This window comes from Aythya marila, assembly GCF_965140915.1.
Source record: "Aythya marila genome assembly, chromosome: 25".
In the NCBI taxonomy this organism is placed as follows: Eukaryota; Metazoa; Chordata; class Aves; order Anseriformes; family Anatidae; genus Aythya; species Aythya marila.
This window is the reverse complement of record NC_139066.1, coordinates 1,462,065-1,487,987: the sequence shown is the minus strand read 5'-3', so window position 1 is coordinate 1,487,987 and position 25,923 is coordinate 1,462,065. Positions and strand designations below refer to the sequence as shown.

Genomic DNA, 25,923 nt, shown 5'->3' with positions numbered 1-25,923 from the left:
TGCAGTTCTAAACAGCCTATAGGCACTGTGGTTTTTAAAGATCTCTCCATGGACCAAGACCTGGAGATTTCTTTGTTCTGAAAATTTCTTCCCACCGAAGGTCTTTTTGGAGAAAAGACCTTTCTCCAAAGGTTCCCACCACAAAGCTGAAATAGGAGTCTGCAGACAAGTGGGAACCCCTGAGACTGCTATATTTACCCCACTCCTTCCTGGACCAGAAAAATTCTTACTTGTAATGACATTTCTATCAGCATCAGCAGCTTCTTGATACCAATCCAAACAGACTTCCCTTTGACGTTCTGTGCAATGGTGCTGCGTTCCTTGTCTTTGAAGTTACCCAGGAGCTGGAAAAATAAGTAAGTCAGGATACCGTCATTAGGAATAATGCTACCTAACTCAGGACAAAGCAAACAAGAAGCTAGTGTGCATTTTCTAGCTTAGAAGGACAATTTGTTGCGATGTCTTCAGACAAGGCAAAACACTTAAATTCTTTTATTCCACAATTGTTCTTTTCATAGCATCTTTTATCAGCCAGTTACTTATTTGCTTTTATGATTCATTCCAGGATTTCTCCAGATTAGAGTCCAGGAGGAACACAGTGGCTCAAGTCACAGTAAGTTTCCAAACCTGTTGCAAGAGTGGCTTTATCTGTCAGGCTTTGGTGATATTATCACAGTGGTAACAGGTTGCACAAAAGATTTGCCTGTTAAACTTATTTTAACAGCCTTCAATTTTCACTACAATTTCCACTATGGCATGGAATAAGCCATTTAGAGCGCAGATTTACAAAGAATCTGTATCTTCAGCACCAATCACCTTCATTTGACTTTCCTGTTCATGAAAGCTTAGCACCTTCCACTTTAAGTATCCCAAAGATATTCGCTAACCACTTCCATATCCTTCAAATCTTTCAATCCACTCCACAAACTTTTTTCCTAGATCTACTGTTCTCTCATTCTGCCTTCATTTTTCATATGAAAAAGTAATTCAGAGAAGCTTTATACTTGTTATGACACAGTTAAGTGGGACAGCATTCCAAAATGCAGATCTACTGGAAAATCATTCATTTCCAGCAAGTTTTGAGATTGTTTGTCATCCATTAACTTTTCTCACCTCCAAAGCCTCCATCAGCTGTTCCCCTGTTGCAATGTTGGGCACATGGATTGTGGTACTGAAAGCATTCAACATTTCCATTTCCTGCAGGACATCTTTGCGACTGGTAGTTCCAATGATGAGAAGCTTGCGACCCTGTCCACACAACAGAGTACGTATCACAAAAGGAGAAACAAAAGAATAGAGGAACCAACCTTGGAAAGCTTCAGCTAACAACAAATGAAAAATAGAAAGTGACCATTTAAAAATACCACTTAAAATAAAATTAATAGCATTACACCTCTCAGTAAGTGAAAGTTGTCAACATCCATCATACAAGACTAGGATCAGATTCCAGAAGTCTGGCGTAATTGCACCAATGGAGTCCAAAAATTAAGATACACAGAATCCGCCAATACTCACAGCTTTCCTATCTTACCTTTTCTGCTAAATTTGTCATTATAAATAGCTGAATCCTCATTAAATTTAAATGCATGATTAAAGCTCCACTCCCAAAAGCTCAATTACAGACAACTTCTCAGAGGATCATCCTCTCTTCCCCCCCCCCCCCCTTTTTCATTTTTATTTTTAAAGAAATCCTGTGGGTTTAGTGACATTCTCTGGCACTGTACTGACAGTTCCAATGTTTTTACAACTCACACTTTAATAGCAAAGCTTGCCATGAGTTCAGAAGATTTCTCATTGCCAGTGTGGTTGTATAAAAGGACAGCAGAATGTCTGGCTGCCTCCATGCTCAAACCAAGAGAGCACACCAATTCCAAGCTGGCCTGTGCAATAACAGGGTTTATAAATAACAGAGTTAGGGAACAAAGAACAGAAAACATCAACCGCCAATAAAAATCAACTTTTGCTTGTCCATCCTGCATATGCCATGTGAATGTTACCACACAGTGCTCAGACACTGACCGGTGATGGCTGATGGAAGGCTCTCATTATTGTATCAGCTTTGATCAGTCCAACTCAGCAAACAAAAAGCCCACAGACTATGACGATGCCTGGCTGGCCCAGTATCCTTCTCATTTGCTGTACAGAAGTTCAGCTGGTGCTCAGACCCAAAGAGCAAAGTTCTAGATTTGACTTTAGGCCACAAAACATCTGTTCAGTGATTGTTAAAAAAAAGACAACAGAAAAACACCAACAAAAATTATCCCTACAGAGCAGTCAAACTGCTTTGCATTCCTTTGACAAAGGGTGAAAACCTGTTTAAACTTAATACAACTTTGATGAAGACCAGGCATCTTCACAGCCAGACAAATGCTTTTTCCCGACTGCCATTGTATGTCACTGACCTTTTGTGTTTGGGCAGATTACGCTCCTGCTTTGGGTGAAGGACAATACAAAAGCCCCAGAACCAGTAACTAACTCAAGTGCTCACTTCAAGTTTATTTTTTAGCTCAAGACAGCACAAGGAAGAAATGTCTGGCAGGTTGAAACCAGAGCATGCCCCAGGTCACAAGCTTTGCACAAAGGCACGGTCAGGGGAACACTGCGCTAACACTGCTGTGCAGAAATCGCTGCCTACACTTCAGGAGGTACTGCACTCACGATTCAGACACCTCTTCACACAGGAACAACCTGAGAAACCTAATGGGGAAAAGCAGCCAATTTGTGAGCTGACGAGAGAAATAGCAGGTTTAAAACTGGGGAGCAGAGCAAGCAGAATAAGGTCTGAGTGTTCAAAAATACCTGTAGGGTGCCCTGAGCATATGACATCCACAGAAAGCGTGGCAAAGTACAACAGTTCAGCAGGCTGCTGCTTCTCCTCTGTTCTGCAGGTCTAAAGCTTTAAAACTGCATGTTTTGTTTCCTTTTTTATGGCCATTCTATAGCCAGGGAAACATTTTTAAAGAAAAATATTTTATCACTTTTACAAACTGGAGCCAGGTCTGAGCAATTCATTAAGATCATGAATGCAAAGATGACAAAACTATGCCCTCAGTGGAGAGTAAGCAAATGGGATTTGAATCTATGCTGCTACAAGGAGCATAAACCGAGGAATTACAAAACCCCCACTGGGTTCTTATTTTAATCTGAAGAAGTTAGACTGAGAAGAATAAATGATGCTCAGCAACAGACAAGCTTTTCACTTACACACACTGAAAATTTCAGTGGTCTTCATCTTTGGAAGGGGTTGGTAAAACAGATTTTAAACGCAGGCTTGGAAGCTGTGTGAAATGAGTTCTCCAAGGACACTAAAATCCTCATCTGATCGTGCACCACAGAAGTGTGATAACAAACACTACGGAGTGCCTCTGACATTTGCTCTGAAGTTACCACCCAAGGAAAAGGTTAAAAGGTGCCTTCCACTTGCTAAGATATACTTGGGATAACAGCACATGTGACAGCAGAACTGATGCATGTTTAAAATCTTCCACGAGAGGAATGCAGAAACAGAGCTTATCAGCAGATTTGATGGAGACAGTTTCATCTCAATTCTGATTTACTTTGCCTTCATGGCTCTTCTATAGCACACTACCCTCCATGTTTTTGTTCGATTTATAAATAATACTGACATATCTGATGTACGTGTCAGTAAAAATTATAAGCCCCATTAGGAGAAATCCTAGAATCCTAGAATGGGTAGGGTTGGAAAGGACCCTAAAGCCCATCTTATTCCAACCCCTGCCCTGGGCAGGGACCCCCACCACCAGCCCAGGCTGCACCCAGCCCCATCCAGCCTGGCCTTGAGCACCTCCAAGGATGGGGCACCCACAGCTTCTCTGGGCAGCCTGGGCCTCACCACCCTCACAGTAAATAATTTCTGCCTAAATCTTGCTATCTTATTAAAATAAAATGTAAAAAGACATATGTATGCTGTTATGCACCTTCAAACAGTTTTCTCATTATACAGGTAAGTTACCAAGATACAAAGGAAGTCAGAGAGACTCTAGAACAGAACCCAGACCTCCGAAAGATGCACCAGCCCACTCTTGCAAAACTACACCACCAAGACTATCTGCTTTACAAACTACAGCAGTTGTTTTTGTTTTGTTTTTGTTTGTCTTGTTGTTGTTGTTTGGTTGGTTTTGTAAGTTTTTTACTGCATGTGAAACCTACACAACTCTTACAATCCAGAACAGCTTGGGTAAGGGACATATTAATAACAGTTTCTCATGGACTATGAGCACTGTATTTGAAAAACAAAAACAAACACCACAACAAATCCTCAGCTGCACTCAAGCAAGGCAGTTTCTGTTCCCAAAGTACAGCTAATAGCACATGCACTGTTCATGGCACAGCAGATAAGACATTGGTCAAGGAAGTAACAAGCTTGCACATTAACTACGTGAAGGATGCTACCTGAGCAACTTCTACATTGAAGAAATACATACTTGATAACACCAAAAATGGAGTCTCCATAGAAACTTCACTAGAGACTAAAAGGTCTCACCAGAAGAAGACTAACATTTAGAAAACAGAAGACATTTCTGTACAAAATGTAATCAGTGAGGCAAATTCCACCTACTCTAACTCCATGTTTCTACATATGATTTCATTTTCTATACTTCCTTTTTGTTAACAAAGCCCAGATGACACTTAACCTCCTCCCAGAGCAGCTCTGTGCTCACACAGCAATCTGTTTTCTAAACAACTAGTTCAGCTGTAGAAAACCAAACTTGCTATGGCCACATTTATTCACATGAATCCCAAACTTGCTGTAAACCAGGCCAGAGGACAATTACTGGACACACAAAAATGACTCTGAGCGACTTATTACAGTTTAGGAAAGCCACTGGAATCAGTCATTGTGGCAAGTTCTGTGGAAGTGTCAGCTCAATGCTAAGCATTACTCAAAGTGCAAACACTTAAAAACTGTTAAAATGGGAAAAGAGAAAAACAGAAGTCATTATTCTACAGTGTGAATCCACAGTGCTCTTACTGCAGAGACGGTATGCAATCCTTGTCATTTCAAATAGCACTGAGCTGGAGAAATTAGAGGAAAGCAATGAAGATACACAGAAACATGGAATAACTTCCATAAATAGACTCTTGGTAAATTAACATGGGAAGAGGGTAAACAGAAAGGTCCGTAAAATCAGCGGCGCTGCAGTGGAGGAGATGAGGGAGTAAAACTGCTCTTTCTCACCCTAAAAACTACACAGCACTACATGAAATTATCATGCATTTGTTTTAAAGCAAACAAAAGGATACTCACTTTCACCATACAGTTCTGTTCAATGTAAACAATACCAACACTAAGAACACAAAAGCTTAACAAGGTTCAAAAGTAACAGGACAAGCTAGGAGAGGACTGATCCATAAGCAGGTTTCACATGACTGTTAGGAACCACACTCAAGACCCACAAGTGACTGAATGGTAGAAAACTCATTAGAACAGAGGACTGAACCGCAAAACTGTACTTCAAGTTTTTAACTGTTCCACGCAAAGCATTCGTTTTCCCTGCTTTCTTCAAAAGACATGCACTTCAACCTGCTACCTCTGAACTTCAACCACTGGAAAACCATTTACCATCAAACAAGCGTAATCTCTGCTGTACCAATTACTAAAAGAAAATTAAGTGTCAGGAGTCCCTTGTACTTTCCAAAGTTTCAGGCAACTTGCTCAGCAAACAACTGGAAAACCTACAAGTCAGAAATGTTTTGCCCCAGGCATTGCCACGAAAGCATGCAAAGCCATAAGGCCAAGTTGTCAAAAGCTGACCTCAGCCAATTACTCTGCAGTGACAACCCACCACCATGTATCAGTGGATTTATTCTTGCTATTAAGATGCACTGCTAAATTGCCCCTGTTTTCAGAAACTTAAATTTTTTTGATCCTTAATTTCTGCAACAGCCATCGCAAAGGCCATACGCCATGTTTGGCCTGTAAAAGATCAGGATTCGAGGTGAACCTCCAAAGATTAGGCGTAGCTACCACATAAGAAGGAACTTGGTTTTTCAACAGCTTAAGATCATTTTATTTCAGACTCATTATCAGGACAGTTTTAGGACTAGTTCCTCCATTAACGGAGATTAGATACAAGCACACCACCGAAGTCTGGATTCCTCACACCTGTTTTTAGACAATAGAGGTGCCTCAGTTGGAAGCCCAGGCTCCCTCCACACTAAGGAGACACAGATGTGCAACTTGCCCCCACTGCATTCTAGAAGTGGGGTAACCCCAGATTTCACCTCTCTCTACTACACGGATTTTATCTGACTAAAGGACATAACCATAACCAGACAACTACGGCGTTCAAAGTTCAAAAAAGGGAGTAGTTTTCAATGACTACATTTTCAAGCATTATGAGATTGATTCTTCTTAGCACTCACTTCCTAAGAGGCACCATATTATTGTATTGACTACCTAAGACAAACTAGATCATAAATGAATTTCATAGACTGCTACAAGCAAATGAAGTCCCAGCGTGTCAGCAGAGTCTCAAATTACATCATTTCAGCACATCTCACCAGCCCCAGGCAAAGGGAGCTTAAAATACTCTACAGCCAAGTGCTGGTGGATACTGAAGTGCCTCTGTTGGATAGTCATTGGCTGCTCACTCAACTTTGGCCCCTTCTATATTTTTAAGTATATGTTTTGAGATTCTTCACACGTAATGGGAGAAAATGCAGTTCCCCAGGTTTACAGGTGTAAGCGTAACATCTCTATTGATTGGAGTTGCTTCCAATTCATACCAAGTGACGTGGAATCGGGAATGTATGTGGGATTATATCAAACAAGGAGATTATTTTCCTCTTTCCCCCATCAACTTTCATAAATCTGCAAAAGCCCCCTGTGTCCCGGAGAGGAAAGGGTCTGGGGGCCTCTGGGAACAGTGGAAGGGCATCCACAAGAGTGTTCGAGAGCATCTCGCTAAGCCAGACATTTCATAACACTGCACAAATTGTACGTCCAGCTTAGCGCGGGGATGCTGCAATGGTCTTTCACCCTTTGAGCCAATTGTTAGCTTTTCACAGGAACCAGCAGGGAAGCACATGTGAAACCTCTGTGGGGCTGGTGAGCGTCTCCATGCCTTGTGTGACTCTGCATGTAGATGAAGCAGCTTCGGCTTTCGGAGCTGCTGCTGCTTAGTTCTCAGAGAAGTCCTTTTCTCCCGCTTGGCTCCCCGCTGCGACAGTCCTTTTCAGTTTTTCTATCCCCCCCAGCCTCTTCTCCTGCACAACACAGTGAAACTTGATTGAAATAAAGACCCAAGAGAACATGGTTTATTTTCTTCTCTTCAGTCCATTTTAGAAAAGCTTTTTAATTGGTTTAAAAAAAGATACTAAACAAAATGCAATGTTTTTCAGTCTTCTTGAACAAGTAATAGATACCACTATTTAAGCATTGCTCAGAGGAACTAGCAGTCATGAGCAGTGACTGGGAATTTAAAGCAAAATGACAAACGTTTCTAATTTATTTTTTTTTAAAGTCTAACATGTTTACTCCCAAAACTTCTGCAAAGTACAAACAAGCTAGAAAAACAGAAGGTTTGAGAATGTGCCCTTCACACACTGCGTTAAAATAATACAGTTGCAATAAGAGGAGGGAAATCTGGGAAGCAGCTTTCATAAACCAATTTAACAGAGACATATACCTCAATGCATAATTAATAAGGTATCATCCCAGAAATGCTCTTCTTACACACATAGCCTACAGTAATTGTAGGAAGCTGCTTGCACATTAAGTATACTCTGCAAGTGATGTGACAACACTGTGTGAATACATAATCTGGGCCACAAAGATGGGAGCAGCAAAGCTGCACTGCCGGAATGCTCTCTGCTTCCCACTCATTCCTTGCTTGCACTTTCAACTGCTTTGTCATTCCCATTCTTAAGCTTTTCAAATCACCTGCGTTCGTATTTTGGGCCCCTGCAACTACTGACAGAAAAGGAAGCCAGGTACTGCCTCCCCAGCACGTTGCCAACAATTTCTCCCAGCACTGGGACACGTATGGTGTATGGTATGAGCCAGGACACTGTTTTTACAAGGAATGAGGAATGAACCTAAACCATGACCCCAATCCCACAGAGATTTGCGTCGGTTTGACCTCATGGAGCAGGTTAGTACCACTGATGTTACTCATGTACATTTAAAGCATTTATCTGCATCTCAAATTACAACCAAAACCCTTGAAACCAGCCATTCCTTCCAAATAAATTGCTCCCCAAGGGAACTAGTGATCTCAGAGGGAACTTCGAAGGGCAATGATTAACCAGCAGTATTATCTCCCTTGTGGGTTTCTCATTTGAGCTTAAAAGCCTTAAGAGTCTCCTTACCCACATTCAATCTTTTTCACAGTAAAGGTTCACAGCAGAGAACTCTTGGCCTTTTCCTGCATGAATCCACATCTTATACACAGTTGTGTTTGGTGTTTTTTTTTTTTTTTTTAAATGAAAGAAATAATCCCCAGATGACATGATTATCACAGAGAGCTCACAGGAAACAAACATGCTAGAAAGAGCCCTATGATCAGAACAGCAAAAGTAGGTCAGCATAAAAGGCCCTTCTAACCTCATGTCCGAATTTCTACAGTAGCCAATAGTGGACACTTAAAAGAAAAGAAAAAAAAGCATCAATCAAACAGTGACATTTCCTCAGAAAACTCTTTACCCTCCAACAATTTATGGCTTAAGTCACCATAATATTGGCTGTCAACCCAAAGTCTTCCAGCCTTGAGGGCATTTCAAACATTGCAAAGTACAAATCTCTAGCAACATGCATAAACTTGGCAAATATCTGAGAGCTTCAAGCCCGGCATCCTGCTTTCGGGGAGACTTGGGTGCCAACAAAAGTGCAACTAAGCAGCAAAATACATTCAGAGGACAGTGATAAAATGCAAAGCCTAATATTATAAATTCCTTGGACTACTGAGCCAAATCATGTTCTATTTTTTCCTGCTGATCTATGGGAATAATCATTTCCTAGTACTATGGGAATACCTAGCAATAGGTTAACGATTACATGAGATTACAGCTATCAAAAACAGGGTTGTGCAGCTGCACACAGCCAGCCTTTCTGTTCCAACTTACATGATAACAGAATCCAAGTTTGATATCAGAGGCTTCACATGGCACAGACAGCTCACTGGGAGAAATCTTTGTTCTCCCAGGTTGACAGCCACAAGGGGAACTTCAGGGTCTGTGGCATTACAATTTAGTTCAAAGTTCTAGATTTGAAAGGTCTTTTCACCAAACTATCTAATGAAAACAATACTCATGCATACATAACTGTTTCCAAGATATTAAAAATGACAAAAAAAAAAAAAAGAGTTCAGCCAGGCTGTGTTTCTCTACTTTTACCTGACACCAACTTTCAAGGTTTTCCTGTTAGCATGTTACTTATTCATGCAGATACTTTCACACACAGCACAGAATTCTAGTGAATGACAGGAAAAATGGCAAACAAAAAAGAAGCGTCCCTCCATGCTCGTCTCATTCAGTGCAAGCTTCAGAAACATTATTGCTTCTGATTTTCTTAAATCTTGTCAAGTCAAAAAAGTACAAATTGACAGGGCCAGAAAGAGATGTAAAATCTGGAGCCTTACTCACCTTTTTTTAATTAACACCTGATAATTTCAAGTTAAGAACAAATTAAAACCCTAGCATCCCCAATCGTACATTACTCAGAAATCAATTCTGAATAAGAAGGGAGCACATGCTTGAGCTAGGGATCAATTTGGAGTGTACTGCTCCTTAGTGAAATCAGAAAGCTCACTGCTTGCATGTTTGAAGTTTACATGCTAAAGGTTTAACCTGTTTCCTTTGTTAGTATTTCTAGGGCTAACTCCGTAAGATTCACCCTTAAATAATTAGATAATTAATGATGAATCCTTTGTGGTTATCCTAGAAATGTCTAACTGAATGAACAGCAGCAGGCTAGGATTAACTTGTCTGAATCAGAGACAATAGCACTAATACCACTGGCAGCACAGCAGTTATCAGCAAGACACAAAGCCCTCCACTGTCAAAATTATTACAGGAATAAGGCATCTCCCTCCTCGATTACTTTCTTACCTGAGGGGGGGCCTTCTTTAGCAGTACAAGAAGGGCTTGCAATACCAGATTAGAGAACCGTGGTCCAATTGGAACGTAATCTGAAATGAAAAATGCATTTTAATGCCCATTAAGCAGTTGCACATATAAACCACTTGACTGTAACAGAAAGCAGTTCAAAGCTCCTAAAGTAAACAGTTCCAAACCACTTCTGGTTTGTGATATTTCAATACTGCAAATATTTCAGTATTTCTGCACAACGGACAACACACTCCCCATTGTCCTAACTCACCTAGGAGTCTCTCAATGTCGTCCACAACAACACAGCTTAGCTGGGACTTGTACGCATCATCAAAGATCTAATAAAAACAGCAAAATGACTCACTGTTAAATCTCATCGGCAAAACTACAATAGTCACAATTGGAACTGTTGATTTGTTTTTAACTAAGCACAGCAATATTTAGAAGAATAAACAGAGAATAAAGAACATAAATACCACAAGACTAGACTCTACCTGCATTTAATAAAGCACTGACAATCTCAAATTCAGAGATGAGCTTTGTTTATTTACCCAATACATTTTGCAAAAAAGCCAGCTGCTGCTGCATTTGATTGTAAAGAATAGACAAAACAGAACACCCTTCCTTTGGTTTTTGGAGCTGGGGCAATACTGAGAATATAACAATACACACACAGACAAAAAAAACCCACCGCCACGATCATAATGCAATTATGAAGTTTTTATATACAGGCTGGATATTGGTTATAACAAGACCTAGTGATTAAGCCTCCATATCACCCTTTATAGAGCAGCAACTGCAAAGATTGGATTTAAACTACGAGTAGCACTAAGGACTTCAGTGGTATTGCAAGCCTACCTCCAGCATACCCTGGATTCAAGTGAAATCCAGAATGATCCTTTTAGAATCTAAATTACAAACTGGGCTTCCAGCTGTGAGCACACTGCTTCTCTTAAAAACTATGCAATCTTGCAATGGGTTATTTCTTTATTCTTAGAGTAACATATCTCATTTACCTGCCTAATCCAGTATAATTCAGCCAGAAGAGTAAATTGCTTTTGTAAATGAAATTTCTTTTCTTCCATTTGACTACTTGAAACAATCTAAGTTGTTCAATTTGTCTGCATTTCCCCTGCTCTCCAAGTTGTTAAACCTCTAATTTAAACTAACTTTGTCACCTCAAAACTGTTCCTAGTTTAATTCAGGCAGGATCTGCTCCTTCCAAGTGCAACCCTGAGCCTTTCCTATCTTCATCTTTGGAGACAAAGCTCCAGGCTTGCTCATCACTGCTCAGATGTTTTGTTCCATTTTTAGTTATGACTATATATCAGACCTGACTGGGCCAGAACCTTGACATTTTCCCTTCCAGAACCAAATAATCCATGCACAAACCACCCTGAGACTTTATTCAAAGCAATCACATGAAATCTCCTCAGCTGGGACAAAGCAAGCAAACATTTTTTTTGAAGACACATGAGCAAAAGGCCTGTGAGCTATAAATTTATACATGCTACTTTCAGCAAGATCCTTGCCTTCTTTCAGGTCTACCCTGTCAGGCACCCTGAAAACATCCAGAACAAATGTGATTCTTTCTATCTAAAGAGCTTCCTTTGATCTTTCAGTGCCTGGAACACAATTATCAAAGCAGCTAATTAACTCAATGGCAACATGCACAGGTAGCATCTTCAAAGGTGCCACTTCTTTGCTTTCTGTTCAGCAGCAGGAGTTTAACCAGAACCCTCTGCATTCATTTATTAGCAGATTATTAATTAGGAAAATAAATTCCAAACACACAATGAACATTTCTTTGTGATCACATATGGAATTACAACTGACCACAAGCAATACCAAAAAAAAAAGTTTTCCTGCAGCTAGAATAATCTATAATACTAGTGATTCTGCCATGGAACTTCAACTGAAGAGACTTCTATTGAATTAAATATAAAGAGAAGACTACTGTAGAATCTAAAGCATTTGGACACTACACACAACAACTGACTTTACTCTTCCAGAATTCCACAGTGCACTTGCTGAGTATTTGGGTGGCCTAGTACGTTATTACAGGCTTTCAGAAGATGGGGAATAGCACTGCTTTAACACAACACTGTTTTTACACAAAGCAATATATCCATTTACATTTTTTCACAACATCTGTTTGGTGATACATAGAGCTTACTGAACTGCTGTAATTTTGTTTAACAGTCACTGGCCAGTGTTTGCTGGGTTTTTCAAAAGGGTTTCTAAAGAAACTAAGTGTCATGGGATGAGTCACTGAGTGTCAGTGCCCCAAAAACATTCATTTAGTTTTATAAACAAACGTGTATAGGAATTTAGGACCTACAGAGGAAAGAAAGCACAATCTCAAGGAATATTCACTTTTCAATCTACTACAGCACACAGAATTGAATTGTCATCAAACAAAAGAGGAGGGTGCAGAAGTACCTTCTTCATAGCCTGGCACTTGGCTGTTTCAGAAAATCCAATCATCTTATCAGGAGAACAGATCTTGATAAAGGGGAAGTTGGATTCCTCAGCTATTTTTGCTGCTAAAGCAGTCTTCCCACTGTGGGGGGGACCTGATCCAAAGGAAAAACAAAATTAAAAAAAATCAAAGGAGAAAACAGTTCTGGTAAGGCTCAGCATGGATGATATTTTAAATATGATTATGATTTTTTTCACAGGTATTTGCAGTGTGAAGTGCCCTTTTCTTCTACTTGCAGAGGGAACGCTCCCTCATCTGGAGGACTGGATTGCAGAAAGAAGGAAATTAATGCAACTATTTGAGCACATGCAGTCTGATTTGCCATGAAACAAACACAAAAGAGAATGAGACATATTTTATAGAAGAGGGCACTGCAGCAAAATTAGTATGTGTTTGTATTTTGCAGAATCTTTCTGAACCACTTTCATGCCCCTTAGAGATATGTTTTCTGGAGGTACCATGGTAAACAAGCAAACAGCATGAATGCCAAGTAAATATTGACAAAGACAACTTATAATTTGTCTGAATTCACACTAGGATAATTCAAAGACCAAAACACATCTGAATCTATACACTGAGTACAAATCAATCTGGAATACAGTAAGGTATTGCATACAAGCAATATGTTGAAATATGCTGACCACAAACACAGAATTATTCAGGGGAAGCTATTCAGGGTTTAATTTCAAAGCAACAAACCACTAAGCAATAGAAGCAATCCAAACTTTTAGACTTCAGGAAAAAGAAAGAGGGAAGTAGTAAATAACGTACACTTTAACATCTGCAACAGAGATATTGAACTAGCTTCCTAGACTCTTCATAGTCAACAACAGTGCTGATGGAGGGCAATCCTCCTCTAACAGTACACACCTAAAAGTGGCCAGATGAACTGTTATTTGAACTCAGTTGATAACACTGTTGAGATCTCCAATGACTTGAAATCGAACAGTGATACCTAACTCAGCTAAAGATGTTTGAACTGTAAAACATCCACATTTAGATCAACCGCATACACTCACTTTTCTGTTGTTCCAAGACCAGGACTTAGATCATCCCCTCAAATTTCATGCTGAGAAGCCAGTGTTAATATCTAAACTAATTTCACCCAATATAGAGAAGGAAATTAATTCTATTTTTCCTCCTATATGTTACTTCTACATGCAGTTGCAGGATATAACAGCCACCATGTGGGCAACAGATAAAAATTATTTACACAAGTTTCTTTCTTTTTAAATACTTATTTATTTATTTATTTATTTTATAACTTTACCTTCTAGAAGAACGCTAACAAGTGGAGTACGGTCACTGTTCTTGGTCTGTTGAACAAGCAGCTCCCCATCATCCAATACCCTTGTTACTGGATCACCCCACTTAATAATACCATTCATGATATAACTCGCATAGTCTTCCTGGTTGGTTCCAAATGCCTATATTAAGAGAGGCAGCATTTATTTTACATGTATCCTCAGCACATATTCTAATCAGTGCAAGTCACCAATGTGTTTTGAATCTATGTCATTTAAATTCTCAAAATTTAAATTCTCAAAAACGGGGCTTAAGTCTCCTGTTACAGTCCGCATGAAAGCTGACATCAATTGACTGAAGTAGCATAAAAGGGAGAGTGTACATACAACAAGGAGAAGAAACTGTGCTGCTTTATTTGTTCTATTGCTTTTTAAGATTCTTGCATAGAAGAAAAGGTATAAAATAGAGCCTTACTGTTGCAGGCAGAGAGCAGCTCCCTGCTTTCCTTCCTACAACACAGGATACAATACTTCAGACCACAGTGAATTACAGCACATCTGATCCCAGAAGGAAGTTGCTCTCTTGCATCATTAACTGTTCTGCGTAACTCTATCACCCAAGTCGCATGCTGCCTACTCACCGGTTTGATGTCGTTCTCCAAAGACGCAAAGAAGTCTCCTCTTGTCACACGCAAGCTTTCTGCCTTCTCCATATCCACTTCCACTTTGTTGCTGGCCTGAAGAGGGCAACAAAACACAGTGAAGTGCAGCACTACTGCACCTGACCCCTTAGCAGCTTCCATCCAAGGATTCAACCCCATAGATGGTATGCAACAACAAAAATGCTTTTTAAAAGTTGTTGAACATCTGCTGAGTACCACCGGAGCAATCATCACCTTCAGATCCACAGCCATCCGCCGGCCCCCAAAAGTCATTGAGTAACAATTGTTACATCCCACTGGGTGAAAAGTGAAGAGCATGGCCATGATCCCACTGCTCAGAGAAGCAACCCCAGATATGAACAGGACAGAAGCTCTGCACCATCCTTGCTGCTGCCTTGCCTCTTTAAACCATCTGTCAGTGAAGCAGACACTAGTGCCGATATGGGACTAATCTCACTTAAATTTAGATTTCTGTAATGTAGAGGAGTTATGTAGGTTCCCCTTTAGAGTAAGGAACCACTCCCCCCCGGCCTTTAGAGGCTATAGAAATATTTCTTTATTGCACAGTCCAGGTGCTAGCTAGGAAGGTGGTGAAGCCTCTTCCATTTTGTGATTTTTTTTCAGAAAGACAAATTCAGGTTTGGTTAAACCCAACTCTAAATTTGCCCACTCCATTTTTGACAACTTCAAACGATTCACTTTCCTCTCCCTACATGAAAGTCTTTAAGGGGATTGGTAAATATTAGACTTCTTACTAGTTTGTCTTTATTTGCTTCAGTCCAACCAAAGCTGTGAATGTTCCCAAGGCAGCACTATCAGCAGCATTACTTGGAATAAACAAGCTACATTTGTTTACTAATTTGTTTACTAAGTAAGCTACAAAGCTCAGCTCACATTGCTCTCCTTTTTGGGCAGTTTGGGAACAGCAGCAGCATTTAAAACCTAGTGACTGGAAACAAACATACAGAAGACAAAGCACTACTGCGATCTTTTCTTGTAAATCATTTCTAGTACCCTCTAGTTGTGACTGAGGAGATAGCTCAAAGCTGCTCAGACTGGAGCTAGAAGAGGTTTTCAAGAATTAAAAACATATTGAGAGTAGCCTTTAAAGCTGTAGGCTTCATTCGGATGTATTACTGACTATGGCTGCAGCTCTACAATATGGAGCAGCTCCACTTACTAGGATTATTTCTAGATCTGCAAGTATATTGATTGCCTTGGGCAACAATCAGGAATTACATAGATTTGAAGCAACTTTTCCACTAAGTGTCGTACAAACACTGGTTATTACAGACTAATCCTATCGGTGCAGTCTGCTGAGAATCCTGAGTGGAGTTACAGATATCAGAAAGAGGATTAGTCACAAAAGGAGGGCAGAAGTTGGTCTGAGAAAAGCAATTCATCTAACTGCTAAGTGGCAAAGCAGAAACATTTTTTTTTAAACATATAAAGTAAATCGGAGATGAGGCAAAAGATCTAAATTCTCCTATGCTTGACTTACTGCTGTCTTGAAAGTCCTTTCATAATTTCTGTACTTCAAACTATACCATAAGAAATTCCTCTAGATTCCAAAACAACTTTCGTTGAAACTTACCTGCATCTTTCCACACTACATGCTTTTACCTGAGAGCATGATGGCCCTACATGATCTCTCTGTTCAGGAGGTAAAAACTTGGGATTTCAAGGCATTTCTCAGAAGGCAGAGAAACCTCTATCGCCTTTTCCTAAGACCAAGGTGATGGAAAAGTCAAATAATATTCCCTCTCAAACACATCTAAAAGACATTATCTTCTGACTAGCATGATCTACAAGAACAGGGACTGCACTTGAGCATGTGAAGGAAACACATTATGCTTATCTTGCAGAGTAACAAAAGCAGCTTCTAAACAGCAACTTCAGTAACCCAGACTGGCCTAAAAAATATTTGTAACCCAAGAACAGCTGAAATGATAGAGCCCCTCCTCACAAAAACGCTCACCCAGCAGAAACAGAGGATGCTAAGAATATAGAGGATCTTTAGTGCACGTTAATCACTCTTCTGTTTTGCAGAGGGAAGCAAATGTACTCAAAACGCTATTAATATATTCCTCAAGTTGTACACGTACAAATAGGAAGCTTCCTTTCTTTCCTAACCTTTAATGGATTGTACATTTTAATTTTTAACATTGAAGTATTTTGAAAGGTTATCAGAAGAACTTAAATGATTCAGAAGGATAATTCCATTTGATTTTCAAACGCTATTTGTTTTGTGGCTTCCACACAAGTGCTTCTGAAATCTAGGTCAGGCATGTGATGTATATTTTAAGTTTTGCAGTACTCATAGGAGAGAATGAAAGACCTTAGTGTATCATTTGGCTGAAGATGTCTTCATAATAAACAGTAAGATTATCCAAAAATACTGTCAAACTGTTTGAGAAGAAAAACAAGTGTGGTTGCTTGACATATGGAATACACATATTAATACATAGTAATAGTACACATAGTACATATAGTAATATGTACATTACTAAGATGTTAATCACATACACACCTAAAGGAGGAGACAGCTCTTTTATATTCATTATTGCCCTTGTCTCCTCTCCCACAGCAAAAGTTGGCACTGCAGGGATCATATCAAAATGCTAATAGTCCCAAAATTCACCCAAAATTCAAGCAAAGAAAATGCATCAATTCTAAGTTAAACTAATTATTAAACGGAAAACACTTTGCTTTTAAATGGATGAAAATATAAGGGGATGAAAATACCTCCAGATGTGATTTCTTTTTTGAGACAGAACACAAGAAAATGAGAAACTGTTCATGTTTGTGCTTTTGGTTATAGGAAACAAACAAATTTTCTTGGCTATATAAAACATAAGCAGAAAGAACAAGAGCTCCCAATAGATATAAATGTCAAAGCAACCAAATTATTTTTCTTGCTGAAATGAAAGCATAATTTGTTTTCTTCATATCTTAGGCTGAACAGACTTTTTATTTAAAAAAAATCAGTGCTGGGCAACTAATGTCAAAGGCTCTCTTCTGCAGTAATTCACACCAATTCTTGGCCGCTGGCGAGGTTACATCCTTCAGCCTCTTTCTTCATGAACTAATCATCTCATATTTCAACACCATCGAATACTGTGTTCTTCATCTGGATTAATATAACCTGACATTTCATGGTCCTTATAACTTCTTTCTACTTAAAGATACACTGACCTCCCATAATCAGCAAAGGATGGAAAAAAGCAAGGCAATCTTCCTCTAGAATGGAGGGAGCTGAGATGACATTATCCATTTGGAAGTAAACATACAATAAAAGACTCTACATATTTTCTCTTTTTCCTTCCCCTCAACATGAGATGATAGGACTGACCTTGATATGTCTGTTCATAGCAGTAGACTGAGCAGCTCGAACTAAGCCTTCTAATTCAGCACCACTGAAGTTCTTAGTCTCAACTGCCAGCTCTGCAATGTCCACATCTTCAGCCAGCAGCTGATGTTCCCGCATCCGTACTGTGTGGATATGGAGAATTTGAAATCTACCCTTCTCGTCCGGCAAACCTGAGATTTTAAACAGAGCGCATCCCAGTCAGTGTCTCAGCACAGCAGCTGCAGCAAAACCTTACCTCTCTTCAATGGTCCTGCTTCCAAAGGCTCTTTCTCAATATAAGCAATTCATTCATAAGTAGGATATTTTTAAAAAAATGTTTGAAAGTATGCAGTTTGCCCTTGGCATCACCCCCACACTACACAGAGAAACAGCCTAAATTTAATTTCCTTCAAGTTCATTGCTCTCAGGCTTCCATACCAGGAATTCACCGTACACAAGAGCAATCTGGTCAGCCTGGCATCCTTAAACGCAGTTCCACCTTGCAATTTTCATAAAATCTTAATTTTCTCAGATATAAGTGATTATTTCCCAGATTGCATCTTAGCAACATAGTGTTTTTCTTTAAAGTAAGGTGTCCATCTGGCACAACATTCTCTTGGTAAAACCACACTATACTTCAGCTCATTTTCCTCCAGAGCCTTTATTACAAGGATCCGATGTTCTAGGGAAGTCTTGCTCAGACTGCAATTTATTTAATTTAACTTTGTCAGCTAAAGATGCAAGTAATACACCTGCAACACAATAAATAAATAAATAACACAATAAATAAATAATAACTCTTACCTGGTTTTAGTAAAAACAGTTGCTCCTACACATTTGTTTTTAAGCACGAGATTGCACAAAGGCAACCACTATTATATATACAGTTCTTCATCCCTAAAACACACTTTCTTTGCTGAGACTTCCCTTCAATTCCTTGTAGCTGTGTCATTTTGTAAAGACTGTAAATGATAATTTTTGCTAGTGCTAGTTCTTTCTCATGATTATTCGTCAGCTTGGCCACTAACAACTCCATGCACTGCTCTACTCTTCTTTGTCCAAGTTTCCTTTTTTGCATACTATGCCAGGAATAGGCACAAGTCTCTTAATATTTTTTTTCCCGCATCCAACTGAATACCTTAGTCTCATAAGCCTTCTAAATTTTAGAAACCATCTGTGCTGCCTGTGCTCCACAAGATTTTAAGTCTTAGCTAGTGCTCCAGTTGCTTCTCTAGTCCTCACATCTCTGAGATATACGCACAATACTGCCTAATACAAACTATTTCCTGCAGTGATCAAATTCAGAGTAATTAGCATTAACTCTGGAGCATCGGCATCAGTTTACTGCCTAGGTTACCTCTGCGGCTGCCTTCATAGTCATCAGCTTCTCTTCTTTTGCCTAAAATCTTCACTTTTCAGCTATCACAAAATCTCTTTGTGTTTCTGGATCTTTGAAAGAGTGATGTTACCCTTTAAGGATAAGAAAAAAAATCCCTAGCAAACACTTAACATTACACTGAAAGTTCCATTTCAAGAGTTTCCCAACATTTTAGACCAATAATTACAAACTCTTATCTTCCCATGTAGTATGTCATATGATTTTTAGGGTTATATGGACATTTCCGTCTAATCTTCCGCAACTGAAAGGAAACTCGCCTTAGCAATGTTAATGGCCTTCTTTGCCTGCGATTCTCATACGGTTCACTACATTTTGAGATTTTATTTATTTTTACCTTTAGACTATTCAGTGCATAGGTCAGAGTACAGAAAATATTTCATAACATTTGTGTGTATGAAGTTCACAGGAAAATGTTTTATGGACTCTTTCAAATCACAAATCTAAAACTGTGCTTCCAACCTTTAAACACCCTTCAAGACTTCATCTTCACTAATGAGACTTTGTCTGTAAGATCAGAAGTTAAGACTTGTTTTCCTGAATCTAAGCTGATGCAGGCTTAATTTCTTAAAAAAAAAAAAAAAAAAAAAAAAAAAAACAACACATAGGTTATAATAAATAATCTATTAATTTGGAGTCGGTATCAAGTAAACGTGTACAATTAAAAAAGTCCCTTCTAAATTACTAACAGATATTAACCTTTTCCAAATCACTAAAAAAAATGGCTAAGAGCGCTCTTTCGCATGTTTTTAGTTCTGTTGTTGCAAGCAATCTAGACCTTCTGGAATAAGCAAGTCTGAAACGTTTAGCCAATGCTATTTAACATTTGCAGTTACTAAGGTTAAATTCACCATTATCACTTTATACAAATAGAAGGATGTTTCTCTAAGTCAAGAACTGCTCTCACACATTACAAGATCAACAGTTCTGCAGTTTCCACCTAGGAGTGGTCCAGTGCTTTCTTTGTTCCTTTCATTAGTGCAAGAGATTCAGGGTCCTGCCTGCCCATCCCTACCCAATTCTGCTGGACAGAATCTGATACTGCTTAATAGCAAGCTGAATACAACTCAGCAGTGAACTCAGGTGGCCAAGGCCAACAGCATCCCAGCTTGCATCAGAACTAGTGAAGCCAGCAGGACCAGGGAGGTGATCATCCCCCCATACACGGCTCTGGTGAGGCTGCACCTCAAACACTGTGTTCAGTTTTGGGCCTCTCACTAGAAGGACACTGAGGTGCTGGAGTATGCCTAAAGAAGGGCAACGAAGCTGGTGAACAGTCGTATGAGGAGTGGCTGAGGGGGCTGGGGTTGTTTAGCCTGGAGAAGCAGAGGCTCATTGCTCTCTTACAAGTACCTCAAAGGAGGCTGCCGCATGTTGGGCGTTGGTCTCTTCTCCCAACACTAGGACAAGAAGAAAGTCTGAAATTCCACCTGGGGAGGCTTAGGTTGTATATTAGGAAAAAAATTCTTCACCGAAGGGGTTGTAAAGCATTGGAACAGGCTACCCAGGAATGTAGTTGAATCACCATCCCTGGAGGTATTTAAAAGACTCACAGACGTGTTTCTGAGGGCCATAGTTTAGTGATAGACTTGTTATTGCTAGGTCAACAGTTGGCCTTGATGATCTTAGAGGTCTTTTCCAACCTAAATGATTCTATGATCAGGTCAATGGCTTATCAATTGGTAAATCTAAAATGGTATTTTAATTTGCTGACTAAGTTAATGTGAGCTTATGTATTGACATATACTAGTTTGCTTACCAATCTCCATTTTCACCTCAAGTCTCCCTGGTCTCAGCAGAGCTTCATCAATCAGGTCAGGTCTGTTGGTCATTCCTAAGTGCAAAATTAAAACCGAAATAAGCATTAACTCAGCTAACTAAATCGGCCTCCATCTCCTGAATATGCTCCCTAAAGCTAACACGAGACCTCAGAGTCTCAGAAAAACAAACAGGACAGACATTTTGAGAAATATTGGAAAAAGCCATGCCCTAAAGTAGAGTCAGGGCAATAGGGATCAAACCTACCCAAGTCCTGGCATCACAACAACTCAAAAAGATAGCTAAAAAAGCCCCAGTCCTTCATATGTCAATATAACAGTGCATACTATTCTTTGCAAGTTTTCTTAATCAAACACTTGCTATTAAAAGTGAAATGAGAAAAATCTTTAAAACAGTAATATCAGTCAATTACATCTCCCTTTAAATATGCCACTGTTGCTTGTCAAATAACAGTCATTCAGATGAGTCCAAACACATCCAATACCAGCAATGGTAAGTTAGCTGACCTGCAGCAAACAAAACAGCATTTTTCAACCTGACCCCATAATAAGAAAGACAGCATTATCATACCAATCACTAGGATGTTATTGAGTTGTTCTACTCCATCAATTTTAGACAGCAACTGGTTTACAACAGTATCGTGGACTCCAGTGCTACCCGCCATGCTTCCTCTCTGCTTGCAGATTGCATCAATTTCATCAAAAATGATGATATGAACACCGCTGTTTGCTCCAAGCTATTGGAGAGAAAAACATGTCAGGAATGCCATGTCACCATTGAAAGCAATCCAAACAAAACAGTAATTTCTCAATAAGATCAGACAGAGATACAAAACATTGATATCTGCAAGTGGTTTTAGTATCACATGCTATGCATCAGACCCCTTTTCAGAATATCATCTTGCTGTCTTGTTGGTGGGCTTTGTCCTAACACAAGATTTCACAGCTGACAGTCCTAAGAGAAGCAGTGTTTCAGTGGACAGGAGTAGAATGAACATGAAAAGCACAAGCCCAAAAGGCAGAAGACACAGCTCAAAGGTCACAGGACTTGGTATCTGTGGAAGCCAGCTGAAAAAGAGATGAAGAACAAAATACATCTGTGGAAGGATGCGCCCAATGTTGGAAATAGCCCAGGTCACAAAGTTAGGAAATACACATCTTGCCACAGTAACTGTGTTCTTAGTATTTTCAAGGAGTCCATTTGTTCAGTGCCAATCAGGAATAGAACTGCTTCTTCCCAGGTTCACTCAAAGGTGAAGCAGTTGCAGCTGGTAAAAGAACAGGATACTTTTTGTGACCATATTATGAAGCTTTTCCCCTTCAAATTCTACCTCTACAACAGCTACTGTGGACAGTGGAGACCATGCTAATAATGGGTAAATGTGCTGTCACTGGCAATCTGCCCCAGACACAAGTCATTACAATACCAACCTTTTTGAGACCTTTTTAATCTCACAACTTGTCATCAAGACCATCCCCTCCAGCCAATATAAAGTCTATTTTAACAGGTGTGTTATTGCAAAGGAAAAGCAGCTCACAGCTTTCAGTTATATCGCAACAACCAGAGAAAAGGAGATTGTTTACATCTGTATGTGTTCCCATGTAAAGCTCAGATTAATAAATCTTTTGCAGAAGAAAATTAAGTAATTTCAGAACCTGCAGCACTGTCTGACATAAAATTAAGGTATACAGTCTCCTTTGCTAATGTTTTCTGAACAGACATCACTACTTAGTAGCAATTTACCTGAAAATATAGCTTCTTTACCATAAAATCTTAATCACAATTAAGTGACAGGAAAAATTACTAAAGCACAAAGGAAAAAAAGTTTTTACACATTCAAAGACTAGGATTCTCATTGCCAGCTCAATCGATTGATTAAAAAAAAGTTTGGAAAAAAAAAACAAAATCTTTGTTTCCAGTTCCACTTTCAAAGATCCATACTCTGGTTCTGAGACAATATTCTTATCCATTAGTTTTCTGCTGAGAAAAATTAAGGGTGTATTGATTATAATTCTTATTATAATACTAAAATGTACACTTAATATTATTATAATGTACCTACACTATAATCCTGTAAACCAAAAACTTGAAGACATGAGAACTTACTTGAAATTTGTCCTAGTTTATGCACCACCTGAACCTACTAGCAAAACTCCAAATGGACTGTTTCAAAAAAAAAAAAAAAGACAGAAGAAAAGCAAAAAATGGAGCAAAATGTTTATGACCCTATTTTTAAGCACTTTCTGAGCAGCTGACACGTTGTATAATACAAAACACAGCAGGATGGGCCCTACTGTATTATCTTAAAATAACTCCACATGGAAGTTAAACAAACTGTCTATCTTCGGCATAGCTAATAGGAAGACCAGCTACCTTTTCAGGTGCTAATGGTTTAGGTTTTATTTTTCTTCCAACTGAAATTGTGTGAATCCGTAGAATACTAATATTCAGTGACTTGCAAGGAGTAACTATAATCACAAGTGAAGCAGTGACTCAATCTTTTAATGCAAGCAGCAATTTTCTGATTATAAACTTCCTTTCCAGTCATTCTTTAAGGCACATTCATCCTGACCATGCTATTTATCTATGTTTGCATTACCCTTCTTTGTTCTTCTTCTGCATCAGCAAACAGCTTGCGGATGTTGGCCTCAGACTCGCCCACGTATTTATTGAGGATTTCTGGACCATTGACCACCTTTGGTTCTCTGGCATTCAGCATCTTGCCAATCTGTCTCGCCATAAGTGTTTTACCACAGCCTGGAGGTCCATATAACAGAATGCCTTTCACATGCTTGCAGCCTAGAACAAGAGGGAAGAAGTTTAGAAAGCAGGCTTACAAAGGAAAGAGCAATACTGTAAAGAGGGAATTGCTGCTTACAATAAGGATGCTTTTACAGTGACCTTGCAGAGATGGGCATTAGCCTGAGCTCTGCATCACATCATCTTTAGCAGTGAAATACAAACATAGAATTGACAGACTGGATCAAACTCATTCCACCAATCTGGCAATGACCAACAAAAAATAACCCAAAGCTCATAACAGAACAAATGCTCACCCTATATATTAAGCATGCTAAATTAAGAGCTAAGGATTGAGAGCCTGAACTATAACTGCTTGTCAGCAGAATGCTCAATAAACAGGTGCCTGCTAAGCAGGTAAATAATATACTTCTCAGTTCAACAAAACCCCAGAGTAGGTTCTAGGATGATCATCATCCCCGGATAGTGAGGGGCTGCAGAAATTTTTTTTTTTTTTTTTTAAAACATCACCTATACACCATGAACACCAAGGAAAGATGCATTAACAATTTAGGACAATTAAATTAAATTAACAATTTAGGATATCTGATTCATTTCTCTCTTCTCTTACAGGGGCACAAAACACATATGAGCAGCATTCCTTTACAGAAGAGATTCAGCTGAGTTTAATTTTCAGATATGTAAGGAAAATGAAGCATCAGATCAAAGTTACTCAACTGATGCTGAACTCTCAACATAGATGTAAGTAAAGCAGATTAATCTGATTCATGAATCAGAAAAGCATGGGATATCATGTAATAATGCCTAACTTTTTAACCCTGCATTGGGCTTAAAGGAGTCTAGGTTTTTAGAACAAGTATTGAGAAAACTGAAAAGGGCTTCTAGGAACTATTAGAACCATTAGAGGCCAAAAAAAAAAAAAAAAGAGAGAACTTGACATGTAACTAGAAGACCTGAAAAACTCCAGTATTCTTACACTACTCTTACAGCTGAATACTATTCTTACAGTTATATTCTTATATTCTTACAGTTATAAAATACTCTTACAGAGTATTTTATGCTCTGCCTTATACTATGCTAAGAAGTTCATGGTACCAACATGTCTGCTATGAAACTGGTTTTAGTCATTTAATGGGACTACCAGCATTTAGACAAGATCTAGCCAGACAGAAAAAAACAAATGCATCAAAACAAAACTTTATTTTTCCTCCTGGAAGCAATCCAAAGGGACTAACTAGCATTGGAAAATCCTGAAACAAGAAAGCAATGATGATGTACAAGCACCGTATTTTAAATACTGAGCACCAGACCCCTCTAATAAACAGAAAGCCACAGCTTTATAGCAAAGGCATCTAACTATGAAAACAGAAAAGAAAAACAGACATCATCTAGAGAAATGAAGACATGGGAGCTATACATGTATGTTGCCCAAATTAAAAGGCATGTAGAAGACTGAGTTAGTAGAAGAGCAAGTTTGGATGTTGTCTGGTCAGACAGTGGTAAGGAAAAAGAAGAGAGATATATGTAACTTATTTTGTCTAGATCTTAGTATTTCCAATAGACCTCTATGTTTCGATTTTCTTATTATTTTTACCCAAAACTACAAGTAAAATTATTTTGAACTTTCAGGACACAGCAAGTGTTTTAATGATTTATTTCTTCCTAGCACAGGAAGAAGTGTTAGGTCCTCACTGTCTTTCCCATGGGCAAAGAAGAGATAAAGGTGTGCATGCAGAGAGTGAAACAGCCTGCGTGGATACCTGGTATTCTGGGATACTTCTGGATTATTCATGGATACCTGGATATTCTGACTGCAGACCACCCTCTCGTGTTTTAGATCCCTAGCCAGACACAGCACCAACACACTGGCAGAGCCTTCCTCCAGAGTCATCCTCACCTGCCAGACCCACAGGACATCCCAAGGAAAAAGACCTGGAGGAAGCTGTATCCACTGTCACCTATGGTTGGAATCTGCCCAGAGCAGCTTTCATCAGCAAGAAATCCCCACTTTGAACACAAGTGTTTAATTACAGGGCAAGGAATCCAGTGGCACCTTCTCCTTTGCTCTTGCTTCATCCAATTTCTGTGCAAAAACCCTACATGTGTTCTGGACAACGAGTGAGGAATACAAGATATCAGTATGTTTGAAGACAAAAAACTGTGTTTCCTTTCAAGAAGAT

The 25,923-nt window shown here is 39.2% G+C and overlaps 1 protein-coding gene across 4 annotated transcripts in view; it reads right to left on the bottom strand.

Annotated features, from left to right (window-relative positions):
• NSF (N-ethylmaleimide sensitive factor, vesicle fusing ATPase) overlaps positions 1-25,923 on the bottom strand; it is an 81,613-nt gene that overhangs the window by 12,680 nt on the left and 43,010 nt on the right. For all 4 annotated transcript variants that reach the window (XM_082779199.1, XM_082779200.1, XM_082779201.1 and 1 more), the window contains 11 exons: positions 23,583-23,782; positions 21,554-21,719; positions 20,964-21,038; positions 17,812-17,999; positions 14,439-14,534; positions 13,824-13,980; positions 12,514-12,647; positions 10,343-10,409; positions 10,072-10,151; positions 1,114-1,248; positions 231-344 (listed from right to left, as the gene is read on the bottom strand). In XM_082779199.1, coding sequence (XP_082635325.1) covers positions 231-344; positions 1,114-1,248; positions 10,072-10,151; positions 10,343-10,409; positions 12,514-12,647; positions 13,824-13,980; positions 14,439-14,534; positions 17,812-17,999; positions 20,964-21,038; positions 21,554-21,719; positions 23,583-23,782 — 1,412 coding nt within the window. The remainder of the gene's footprint in view (positions 1-230; positions 345-1,113; positions 1,249-10,071; positions 10,152-10,342; positions 10,410-12,513; positions 12,648-13,823; positions 13,981-14,438; positions 14,535-17,811; positions 18,000-20,963; positions 21,039-21,553; positions 21,720-23,582; positions 23,783-25,923) is intronic.